At 40.8% G+C, this 13,373-nt stretch overlaps 1 protein-coding gene across 3 annotated transcripts in view; it reads left to right on the top strand.

The window, feature by feature from the left end:
* LOC105492540 (NCK associated protein 5) overlaps positions 1-13,373 on the top strand; it is an 891,224-nt gene that overhangs the window by 39,186 nt on the left and 838,665 nt on the right. For all 3 annotated transcript variants that reach the window (XR_011610241.1, XM_071073805.1, XM_071073806.1), the window contains exon 2: positions 7,437-7,566. Coding sequence is in view for 2 of the 3 variants with exons in the window: in XM_071073805.1 (XP_070929906.1) it covers positions 7,498-7,566 (69 nt within the window). In the remaining variant the exon portion in view is untranslated. The remainder of the gene's footprint in view (positions 1-7,436; positions 7,567-13,373) is intronic.

Here is a 13,373-nt window from a genome sequence, read left to right as displayed (position 1 = left end):
TATGTATGTTAACTTGGAATCTAGATTTAATATTTCTACCTTTAGTCAACAATATTTTCTGAATGAAAAGAAGGATCAGCTTAAGCAGCTTAATTTTGAATGATGAGCCTGAGAGTGGAGATATGGATAAAGGTATTTATCCAAATTGTTTGTATCTAACATTTCTTTCCTTTGGGGTCAGGGTTTGCAGATTAAAAATTGTTGGGATGGTGGTGGCTAAGGAAAGGCCATTGCTGCTACCAACAATCATGTGTCCCTCAGCCCTTGAGAAAAGGACGGAGATCAAGAAAAGAGTGACATCTTCACCTTCCCAAACTGGTGCTCCATTGACTGCACCTTGGAAATATTCAAGAATCTTAAAATAATAATGTTTGGCTCCCACCCCCAGAGATCTTGATTTATTCCATCTGGGGATGGGCCTTAATGACTTCCCAGGTGACTCCATCTAACATGCAACAAAGCTCTTAACTGATGGTTGCCAACCCTGGCTATTGTTACTCTGATCCCTGGAGCCTACACCCCAAAGATTCAAGTGATCTTGGGTGGGACCTAGGCATTGATATTTTTTAACAGTTCCCCACGTTATTCTAAGGTGCAACCAGGGTGAAAACCCATGGAATTGCCTTGTCAATGACTAGAAACTTACTGTGTTCATTATTTGTCCTTGATGTGCTCTACTGTGCAGTTACTCTTTGCATGCCTGCCGTGTGGGAGCTGGTGTGTTGGATGCTACAGGGAATATAACAATGAATTTGACACAGTCTCTGTTCTCTGGATGTTTATGAGGCTGCAAACAATTATATTTTGCATTGTTTGTTGCTTAATGAAGCTGACCAGAAAACATCTTGAATTTAGATGTGGAAAAGCTTGCTCATGCATTATCTCATTGAAACCTCACAATGACCTGGTGAGAAAGGCATAAAAAATGTAAACTCACAGAAGTTAGGAATTATTCAAATTTACATGGCAAAGAAAGCTAGGAACCAAACTTCTAATGCCTAAGCAAGAGAGCCCTTTTGGCATTACTATTTTTCTCCATTTCTTCTGGCAATACAATTAATATATCAAAGCAGAGATGGGAAATGGCAGAATCAGAAAGGCAGAAATTAAGATGGAGAAAGTGGTGTCTAGATCAGGTGTGAGTGTGTATCTGAGTGAGTGTGTGTGTGTGTTTGTGTGTTACTGTGTGTATGTGAGGGAATATGCCTTTGAGATTTTATTCAATGGTGTGGTTTTGTTACTCTCTTGAAAATTATGTCTAGCATGAAAAGGCCATTACTAACTGTGAGAAAAATTTAAAAAAGAGTTATTAAGGTCAACTTAGATTTCCACAGATACTGAGTAGAAGTATTTTCACCAACTAGAGATGGGTGTATGTGAGGGGGAAGGGGAGATTAGTATCAATAACTATAAGTCAATAAAAGGATGCTTAATTTCCTGTCTTCCTTCAACTCCATGACTGTTTTCTTCCCCACGGAAGGAAGGAGAGGCTTCCAACCCATTGCTCTGAGGAATGTATGTATTCTTTGATAACCAGAGATGTTGGAAGACATAGAAAAGATATTAACACTACTAGGTTATGGCCCATTGTAGGTGGAGGTAAATAGTTTTTAGGCTGGTGACATTTTAAAATAAAGACAAAATGTTTTCTTTGGGGCTTGGCTGTGTCCGAATATGCTTGTCTGAAAAAACAACCTCATTCTTGTAAATATGTCTAGCATTTCTTTACTAAACAAAATTGTATTTTTGACCTGCTCTTTATATGTTCACAAAGACAGCTGTCAACGTTCATTCATTCATTTATTCATGCAAACAGCAAATGCTCTTCATGTTGCTATGCATTAGGCATTAGACTGCCTAGGGGAACACAGAACATAAAATGCTGTCTCTGTTCTCTAGAGGCTTAGTGTTTATTAGAAAATAATTCCAGACGATTATTTCAGAAGACTCACAAGAACGAATCCAGGTATTTCCCAAGGAAGGCTTGCTGCCTGTCCAAAGGCATCTCCATGGGCTGTGCATCAAACATTGTCAAGTGTAGAAAAAGGAAATTACTGTAGATGTTTCAAGCAAAGAGGGATTTAATGCAAGGGATTTTTATGCTGGTGTTGAAGGGGCTGGCGAAGCCAGAGGGATAAGGTGGCAGACTCACAGACTGGGGAGTTGCTGGTGCCCTTTCTTAGCTGACCTGTTGGAGGAATCACAGGAGTTGCCGGAGCCTGCAGCCACCTGCTGTTGATGCTGTTTTGCTAGAGCTGGAAGCGGAATGGCTTCTTCTTTCCCATTGCCTTCTAATCTCTCACTGCCTCCCATTGGCAGAATTCAACGTTAACACACTGACCAAGAAGTCTTAATCATGTTCGCACCTGTACGTGCACAACACAGAGAAGAGTACAGCAGGGCAAGGTGAGGCGGGAAGGGGGCAGTAAGGTCCAAAGGTCACATAACAAGCAGAGAGGCGTGGAGTCTGGAGGCAGTCACCATAACCACCACCACTCGGAAGTTTCCCTTAGTGTTTTAGACTTTGGAATTTGATTAATAGAACACTCAGATACGATTTGAAACCTGACTGAAAATAACTGTTATGGACTGAACCACGTCTCCTGCAAATTTCATACATTGAACCCCTAACTCCCAATGTGACTGTATTTGGAGATAGGGCATTTAAGGAGGTAATGAAGGTTAAATTAGGTCGTAAGTGTGGGTCTTTAATGTGCTAGGACTGGTGTCCTTAGAGAAAGAGACACGGGGATGTGCATACACAAAGCAAAGGCCATGTGAGGACACAGTGAGAAGATGTCCATTTGCAAGACAAGGAGAGAGGCCTCACCAGAAACCAACTCTGCTAGCGCAGAAAATAAACATCTGTTGTGTAATCTATTCAGTCTATGTTATTCTGTTATGACAGCCCAAGCTGACTAATATACTAACCAAATACATAAATATTAAATATAAAGAGTCAGATGTCAAATTTTCATTTTTAGTTTGCACTAGAAATGGAATTTTTCAAAAGATTGTCTACGTATATTTGCTGGTCAGCACATTCTTCTTCTATAAGTGTTACTACATAGGAATCAAATAAAATTGGAAGGTTGCTTGATCACCCTAGTCTCTGAATTAGTTGAGTTAGATGGATGGTACAAACGGCCCAGGTAATCCCAGGGATCTTTAGGATATGATACACTCATGTCCCCCCTGGATCTGCCATCTCTGCTGGATGTATCTAGTCTTTTCCGAATAGTGAAATAAATACAGTGTTTCAGCTTTTCTGATATTTTCTTTGTTAATGAGGTCCCTTTTCATGTTGCTGCATCCTGGTTGCCATTTTGTTTCTTTTAGATAGTCTTCCTTTGATCCACTTGGATAAATTTACTCTGACCCTTTCCATGATTGTTTTATGGTCTGACTCACAAATTTTCACCTGTGGGGCCAGTATGTGTAGTTAGGCTGGAATTGGCTAGGATACACTGCTCTAATTGTACCGCTTGTTGCCATTGTCAACCCTGATTGGACTGTACCTTTATGATTGGCTAACATTTGTGACATATTGTTGCTAAACAACTTGAATATTACATCTGCCTATATTATTGGTACCATAAAATATGAAAAGAAATTGACCAAATCCATTTGGAAAGCTGCTGAATCAGCTTTCCACATAGGCACATTGGGCTATTTGAGAACTATCAAAAGGATCCCCATTTCCCAAAATGACAGCCTCATCTGCCTAAGAAGAAGCATAAAATTCAGTAGCTACAGTTGCTCTTAATGAGTTTAATCATATTTGCCAGAAGGTATGATCTATATATCTAATATTTAAGTCTTATCTACATGTATCTGTCCCCAGCCTAACTATTTCAATGACTTGTCTCATTAATCATCACAAAACCCTACTATGAAGAAGGTCCTATTATTAATGCCGTCACATAGAGTAAGTAGTGGAAGGTTAAATAGGTTAAATAATTTGTTGAATGTTACCTGCTAGTAGGGTGTAAGGTAGGAAATTTAAAACCTAAGATTAACTTTTGTGTTTAGAATAATTGCTGAGAGAGATACATTGGCCTCCAAGCCTCTGCAGTTTTTGCCTACAATTCAGCACTTTTTTCACACATTCTATTCCTGGCTATTTTCTTCCTAAGAAATAGGTCCTCTCTTAACAAAGTTCTTTTCCGATTCCTTCCCAGATGAAAGGCTGTTCCCTCTACCTGAAATGATCTTTACCCATCTTTTACATGGCTGGCTTCTACCCTAACCACTCAATCCAAAAGCTATCCCTGTTCATGTGCTTCCCTTTTTTTTTTTTCTGAGATGGAGTCTCTCTGTCATCAGTCAGGCTGGAGTGCAGTGGTGCAATCTCAGCTCACTGCAACGTCCACCTCCCGGGCTCAAGCAATTCTCCTGCCTCAGCCTCCCGAGTAGCTGGGATTACAAGCGCACACCACCACGCCCAGCTAATTTTTTTATTTTTATTTTTAGTAGAGACAGGGTTTCACCATGTTGACCAGGATGGTCTCGATCTCTTGACCTCAGGTGATCCGCCTGCCTCAGTCTCCCAAAGTGCTGGGATTATAGGCGCGAGCCACCCCGCCAGCCCACTTGGCACTTTTCTCTACCTGTTGGGGGTTATTTCCTTCATACTGTACCTACCGCAGTTTGGAGCTGTTTGTTTGTTTGCTTGTTTTCTATATGCCTCACTAAAATATGAGTTCCACAAAGGTGGGGACTTGGTTTTTCTTGTACATGACTGTGTCACTAACATGTAAGGACTGTATTCCATACAGTATTCCTAGGGTATTCCTACTGTCTTCCACACAGTAGGCCCTCAGTGCATATGTGCTAAAGGCCAAAGCACAATCTATTGTGAGCTATCAAACTCCCATGCTCTTTGGGATCAAGACTTAGGGCGTGTTTTTGGTGGAGAGGGAAATATGAGGGCCTGAGTAGTCGCTAGCTGGTTAATTATTGCAGAGGGTATTCTGAACTACCAGTGTATACAGTCGCTGAGACTGGGGCAGGGGGGAATGCTACAAAGTGGGCAGGAACAGCTGAAAGTAGAAAAGGCAGCCTCCCAAACAAATTTCAGTTGACGAGTGGTCGTGCCTATAGCAGTATACAGAACTAACTTCTTTTCTGAAAAATACTGCCTAGAATTTTAGACAATGATATTGAAAAATTTGGATTTTATCCTAAATTCTGATTGAACTCTTAAGAGTCTCTGAGTGGACAAGTGATGTATTAAAATTAGTGTTCTCGAAAGTAAGAGATAAAATGACTAAGATGGAGGAAGAAGCCTAAGCTGGAACAGGAGCCCATCGGTTTCCCATGATTGACTATAGTTTGGGCATTCCCCAACTGAGGCACCGCCATCTCAACCCTCTTGATGAAGAAAACCAAGAGAGAGCCCGCATCCTGTGGGCCATGAAATCCTGCCTGTTTGATCCATGTCAGACTTGGAGTAACTGAGAGTTGTGGAACGTATTTCTTTTCAATCATATTAAAGAATTAATTGGTATAGCATTGTATTTCATCTCTTCTGCATCAGCAGTACAATGGCTATGTTTATTTACAAGGATTATGAGTAATTTCTATACCTCAAAGTGCCTTCAGAATCATCAAGAATATATTGAATTATGTTGACTAATATTTCAGGTTAACTGTTTTTACATGTAATCTGTGGGTAATTATAACTTAAATATGAGTTGTAATTTATGGCATCTAAAAATCATATTCCCATACATCATTTGATTGTTTTGTTTTTTTTTTTAATTATTTATTTATTATTATTATACTTTAAGTTGTAGGGTACATGTGCACAACGTGCAGGTTTGTTACATATGTATACCTGTGCCATGTTGGTGTGCTGCACCCATCAACTCATCATTCACATCAGGTATAACTCCCAATGCAATCCCTCCCCCCTCCCCCCTCCCCATGATAGGCCCCGGTGTGTGATGTTCCCCTTCCTGAGTCCAAGTGATCTCATTGTTCAGTTCCCACCTATGAGTGAGAACATGCGGTGTTTGGTTTTCTGTTCTTGTGATAGTTTGCTAAGAATGATGGTTTCCAGCTGCATCCATGTCCCTACAAAGGACACAAACTCATCCTTTTTTATGGCTGCATAGTATTCCATGGTGTATATGTGCCACATTTTCTTAATCCAATCTGTCACTGATGGACATTTGGGTTGATTCCAAGTCTTTGCTATTGTGAATAGTGCTGCAATAAACATACATGTGCATGTGTCTTTATAGCAGCATAGCATCATTTGATTGTTATCATCATGTTTTGTAGTTGAGAAAAATGAGTTTCAGAGAGGTTAAATGACTTGTCCAAGGCCACTTGGCTAGTGGATAAGAAATCCTGGACTGGGCTAGGCATGGTGGCTGATGCCTGTAATCCCGGTACTTTGGGAGGCCAAGGTGGGCGGATCACGAGGTCAGGAGATCGAGACCATCCTGGCTAACATGGTGAAACCCCGTCTCTACTAAAAATACAAAAAATTAACCTGGCGTAGTGGTGGGCACCTGTAGTCCCAGCTACTCAGGAGGCTGAGGCAGGAGAATGGCGTGAACCCAGGAGGCAGAGCTTGCAGTGAGCCGAGATCACGCCACTGCACTCCAGCATGGGCAACAGAGCGAGATTCTGTCTCAAAAAAAAAAAAAAAAGAAATCCTGGACTGTAACCCATTTATTTTATCTCAAGCCTTTTACATCTTTGTGAAAATTGGAAGCTAGCACTTAACATATATGATGAATCCTTATTAACCAGAATACTTAATCATTCTAGAAAAAGCAATCTCAGTGGAGTTCGGGGCTGAACTATATCTAATATGGTAAAAATACAGTGGGTGTTCTATAAATACTCATTGACAGTAATGACATCACCCACCATTCATTTTGAATCAATCTATCCCGAGAGGAATGTATCTTACAATGTTCCTCAAATATTTTTAAATTACATATTTTTTAAATTAAATATTGACAACAAAGTTCATGTTTCAGTTTCCCTTCATTGGACCTTGAGCTCAATAACTCTTGGTTATGGAGCGTGGTTTTGTCGGTTTGATCTCATGGAATTTGCAGACAGCATCGATGTGCACAGTAACAGAATGATTCTGGCTGATAGAGAGAGGACGGGTGTGGAGCAAGTGTGGCATGAAACGGAGACTGTTTGCTTTTTTCCACAGTCTGCTGATTCAACCTGCAAACCCATTCCCCAACTCCATTAGCAAAACCTATAAAAACACAGGGGCCGCCATAAAGACGACTCTGACATTTGTAACACGGAGTGGTCTTTTGAGTTGAGAGAGCCCAGTTCTATACTTATTATTTGGGACTAGGTATATTTTGACTTCAATGTTTGTTTCTGGTTAGACAGTTGAAAACAAAGGTCTAAACACTGTGCACTTGGATAGTAAAACACATGTTCACTCTTTTCAGTGACCCTGGAAACAGACGGGGGATTCTTATAAGTCACAAAAGAAAATAAATAACTTCGTCCATGGAGGGAAAGAGACAGCTCGAGAAAAGGGACTTTGGAAAAAGGCTGTCTCTAGACAGCAGTCTTGTGGTAAGTACTAAATATTCATTTACCACTCTATATGTTTTGGCTTTGAATGCATTATTCTTTGACTGTTATTTCCTGAACCCTGTGCTTTTGAAACCTCTCTTCCAGTTACACCATTAGCAACATCCCCTGAGATTTTGTTTCATTTATTTTTCACAAACTCAAAAACCAGCAAATTATTGGAATGTTTGTATAGTGTCTTAATAGGCAAATGTCATAACCTGTCAACATTATATTTAATTATATTAATTCCAGCTGATGTAGACTTCAGTCTATACAAAAACACTACTGTATACTGATGCCAAATGCTAACCTATATATAGTTGTTCCATCCCCCATTTATCTTAACCTTGGGGGTAAGTTGAACAAGAATTCAATGCAGCTTCAAATATTGAAGAGCTGAGGAAGTCTTGGAGATCTTCTTAGGTATGTGCACTAGTTCAGTTGTCTGTAAACTTTCTTTCTAAGAGTTTTAATGCTGATGAACATCATTCTTAACAACCTGGTAGGGTTTGCTATCAGGTGTGAGAATCTGCTTAGTCCAATGAAACAGGCTAATTCACTTTAGACTAAGTCTGATGGTTGGCTACTCTCCCGCAGTGTCTGGGCTAACATGTGTGGGTCACCTTTTCTGTTACGCAGTGCCTGTGAGCAGAGCAAGGAATCAAATCAAGCAAACTTGAAATAGAAAGCAAACTTTCTGAAATAGAGATTTAGCTTGGTTCCTTCTTGTGCACATTTTATAGGGATGTGTTTTATTCACTTGTATATTCTCAGCACCTGGCCTGGAGTCTAGCAGAGTGGGGGTTCAGTGAACTATTTGTTGGTTTGATTTATCTCTTATACCTTTCAAACTTTGCAGCTGTAGGTCTTGCTCTATCATGGACAGATTAGTTATTTACCTCCTAATGGCTGAGACTCCACCTCACAAATTGTTCATAGATGTGAGTTTCTGGGACTTGAGAAGAAGATTGTGTTAAGCATTTATGTCAAATTCTTCTCTCCTTAGTCGGAATCAATATCTGTGTCTATTTGGGCTGTGCCTTGACCAGCATACCTTTAGAGGCTAAGTTTGGTGTATTTTAAGTCCTCCTCTCTATAGATCTGACCCCATCTCACCTCCTACGTCTTGCTAACTCCAGGTTGAATGTGGTAACATTGGTGTGTGAGCGTGTCTGGGTGTCTGTGTGTGTGTGTATGTGTGTATGTGTGTGTATTCCTTTTTCAACTTCTGGGAAAACTTGGGATAAAGAGATAATTTCTCAGCCTCTCCTTTGCAGAAGAAAAACACTTTTACATATCAGCATGCCAATAGGGTCTGTCTTAGGCCTAGGTTAAGGACAGAGACAGCTATATGGTATGATGTGAGTAGCTCAAGAAAGATTCTCTTAACCCAGAAATATCATCAATATTGGTTGTTCCCCAAAGCCACAGATTTCTGCCTCAGATCTTAAGTTTTATGCAAATACCCTATCAAGTTAGACATAATAAGCTATTGGCTTTCAATAATTCATAGTAGCATTCATTAATAAATGGCCTTGGATCTCTGCCAAATGTCAACCAGATGAGCAGAATTTTGTTGAGGGAATTGGTAAAACAGAAGAACGCAGAGCCCAGAACGCTGGGAAGGCAAAGATAGGACAGGACAAGACAGGGGGGATCCTAGGTACCTGTAGATCAGAAAAAGGGAAACAGTGTCAATGCTCATATTTAAATTTTACCTAAAGATAGATTGGAAATGGGCATAAGTAAAATCCTGTCACATTACCAGTCTAGCTGAAAACCCTAAATCGAGCTTGCGTTCTTTTTGGCATATGGCTGTACCCTGAAACTTGTTGAGGGCTGCAAATATGTTTCTTGACTTGCTGGCATAGAAGAACGCTGTGAAAATGAGAACTTGTTTGGCACCACCTGAGAAACTTAATCCTGTTAAGTCTCCCTGTATTATGCTTAGGAGAGTTTTTACACTGGTGAAATCATTTCCTTGTTTCCTAGAGGCAGACTGTGCTATATCTGCATGCCCAGATTGGGAAAATTCTGAAAAAGGATGTCCTTTCCTATCACAGTGTGTAGGGGGGTACTTAAATGCTATTTAACATTATTTGCACTTAGGCCAAGTGACTACAATTTTGCCCTCGGTTGTAGTATTATGTTCTGTTCTTCAAATGAGATGCTACCTCTGGGACAATAGCAGCTAGAGTATTCTTTTTGAGTTGCTTCTTTGGGAATGGGAACCTGAAAGCATGTTGTATGAATTCCAACTGTCAGAAAGAAAGCTGGACCAGGGATGAGATCAAAGATGCCCGGCCTGTGAAGGATCCGAACTCAGGACATTGCCCTCTTCTTCAGCTCTATGCTGAAGCCACACAAATTACTAGGCAAGAAGCAGGTGGGGAAGATTCTGGATAAGGGCTGCTGTGAAATACAAGAAAACAAGAACAACAAACCTGGCATTACAGTACAGTTTTCATTCCCAATGTATGTTTTTTATTTTATTTTTTGAATCTAGAATGCTAAAGTGAAAATGGGTTATCCAGTCCCCTCACTTTTCAGACTACTTAAGGCCCAGAGAGGTTATCTGCTCTTCCTGAGCTCACACGCTAGGATTACACCAAAAGTAGAACAATCTGTCACTTAAGTTCTTTATCTTTCATTATATACTATCCCAGGAAGAGAAGATGTCCTTTTGGGAAACTGAATAGAGGAAAGAGAAACATATTACGTTCTTCAGTCTTGAAATTCCATTGCAGTAATCATCACGACCCATATTTTTGAGAGTTAGGGGGCCCAGAGGTAATTTCCACTTTCAGATTTTGCAGGAAAATATTCTCATAATGTATTGCAAGAATAAGGTGCTATTAACTTCATTACACTTTTTATTTTATATAATCAAATCATTGAAGTGTTGAGTAGAAATTATAGCTCCCTTGCAACAGCTTTTACATTTTTAGACTGGAGGAGCCACAGAATAAAGAAACTCACAGTCCAAAAACTGAAAAAAGTTCCAGTTGGGGAAAATGAGTTTGTGGTCCTTAGTCACGTGGCATGGGGGAGGGTTTGAGTGTATGTGTGTGCACACATATACGTGTCTGCGTACATGCGTCCTGGTAACACACTGAAATATTCATTGATGGTGATTTTTTTTTTACTTTATAACTCACCCTTTTAAAAGAGAAAGTGATACATAAGTGAAACTGAAATGAAAAATATGTTTCATTGTTGCGGCTAAAGGCCCAGGGAGAAAGACAAGTGACTACGAGTTTGCCTTCACCAGTAGGAGTGTGTGGAGTAGCCATATGTTCACAGCAAGTACGGTCTTCTCTCTGATAGCAATAAAAATCACCCCAGAAATAGAGGCCTCTTCTTGACCCAAAACTGTTCAGCCCTCCCCAGGATGCTTTTTGATCAGAAAAAGTCATCATTTCACACTGTGCTCTTTTATTTGCCAGACTCATTCCCGGGCTGCCCATGTAGCTGTTTGACACTTGTAGCTGTGATAGCATTTAACTGATGAGCATGCTGGAACGTGAGTTATCTTTCTTACCAGCTCACATTTAAGTAGCAAACATTCTCTTTTTAATTTTGGGGAAATACATTTAGCTTTTAAGCACAGATGAGAGTAGCAGTATGAATTCCTTCTTGGTATCCTCTTTTCTTCTCACCCACAAAAGGAAGACAAAACGTTTGCCACACTAAACCTTCAGCTCTGACAGCTGAGCTTGTAGAGGAAGAAAAAGAACTGCACACATCCCTGAATTCATCCTTCAGACTCTTGACTGTTTGTATCCAAATCATTATAGTAATCAAGCCTTCCACAACATTCATTAACACAAAGTCAATCAACAAGCACTATTGAAAACCAGCTATGGGGATGTGCTGGATGGTTTGCATGTTCCCTCCAGATCCACTCTTTATCCTTCACTACCTGGCCAATCACACGTGGAGGCTGTACCACATGGACGTTACCTTCTGGAATCTGGTTGAGTTTGGCCAATGGGAGAAAGAGGTCCTGCTGGCCTCCTAGCAGGAGATCAGAGGTTGGGCTACTTGTTTTCCCACTCTCGCCCTCCCTGGTCATGGACCACAGGAACTGGGCACCTTTGCCTAAAGTTGCAGCTTTTGTTGGACAACCCTCTCCCCAGAACTCTAGCTATAGTGAGAACCACTGCTCTCTCTGTGTTCTGGCACCTTCTGCTTCCCCATACCCCTTCAGGATTCTTCATAGTAATGGCTCTTGGATGTTGTTAGCCCATCTTTTGTTGGTTTGACTTAGCTCTGTCTACAATTCAGTGAACAGTCCCTTTAGCAAACTCTCCTCAGTTAGATGCTTTGAGTGTGTCATCCGTTTCCTGCAAGGTCTCCCTGGCTGACACAGGGGGATAGGCTTCCTCAAGTGCTTCTAGTTTATCTGGGGAAGCTGTCCTAATAAGCAGAAAAAAATATCATCAGATGGAGATGAACAGTGTGTCACTGGCAGAGGTAGGAGCTGAGGTCACTCTGGGAAGATGTGAGGAGGAGCCATGGGGGAGCTGTAGTTTGAAGCAACAGAGGGAATTTGGTAACTGCAGACTGAGAGAGTAGAGAAAAAAGAGGCAACCCAAGGATATTGGTCCTGCATCCTTTGGTGCCAACTCATGTTATTACTGATTTTTTTTTTCTCCCAGGGAAACTTCTTCCTCATATTGAATTTAAATCTCTGCTGGTTTATGTTCAGTTGTGTCCCCCTGCCCCGCCCGCCATTTAGTGACTGGATATAATTCTGAAGCAGGAGTCAGCAAACTCTTTCTGTAAAGGTCCAGATAGTAAATATTTCAGGCTCTGCAGGCCACATAAGTAGTTACAACTGCTTACCTTTGTTGTAGGAAGAGAGCTGCCTCTGAAGACACATGATCAAATGTAGCTATTTTCTTAAAAAAAAAAAAAAAAAAAAAAAAAACCACTTTAATTACAAAGACAGGCAGTAGGCTGGATTCTAATGGCTATCCGCATGCATAAGAGAAAGGGGAATGTTGAAAGTCCTGGTTTACATTTCCTGGGTGCTGATTTTCTAAGTAGTGATTTGTGTTTACCCTCAGTAAATGTGGTATGAGGGCAGGCAGAGGAACAGGTTTAGGCTGTTATCAAAGTACGTATACCCCAGTAGGAAGAGTGGGGGACAGAAAAATGTTTAGAAGGCATTTCCTAATATTTAGAAAATATTGACATAGAGTATGTTCAACCTTGCTGATACTTTTTCTAAATGCAAAATAGAGGTATTGCTGGTGCTGCTCAGTACAGCCTACAGCCAGTGGGTTACGAATAGTAAGAAAACAAAAGTCTTCATGCTGTACTGCTTCAGGCATGACTGGATCTTTCTTGACTCTCACGGTTCTCTTGTTAGACCTTCTCTTACCATAGGCATGCTGTACAGGGCCCAAAACACCGGCTTCCTATAGAAGGTTTCCGGCTACTCTAATCTCAGTCCCCCTTGACCATGTCTACTGATGGAAGCGTATATAAAGTACTGTTTGCCCTGTGCCCCTGGCCACTGGGGACAGGCCCAGTTGTCCTCTGGGAAACCTGATCTTTGTTCCCTGATGTCAAGATGGTTTTGAGATTTCCCAAATGAGCATCAAGTCAGGGAGGGACAAAGAATGAGAGGGAGTTGTTCTTTTCCTCCAACTGCCTCATTTCCTCTTACTGGGCTATTATTTCCGTGTCTCTTTGATGTACTTAGAACAGAGACCATGGCTTGAGCCAGGTATCAGAAGATAGAGTGATGTCTGAGGATCTAGTGAAGGCCATTTTTAGGAAAAAAGCAAGTGGTGGAG

This window comes from Macaca nemestrina, chromosome 11 (assembly GCF_043159975.1).
Source record: "Macaca nemestrina isolate mMacNem1 chromosome 11, mMacNem.hap1, whole genome shotgun sequence".
NCBI lineage: Eukaryota > Metazoa > Chordata > Mammalia > Primates > Cercopithecidae > Macaca > Macaca nemestrina.
The sequence above is the reverse complement of the archived record's forward strand: the minus strand, read 5'-3'. Positions and strand labels throughout refer to the sequence as shown.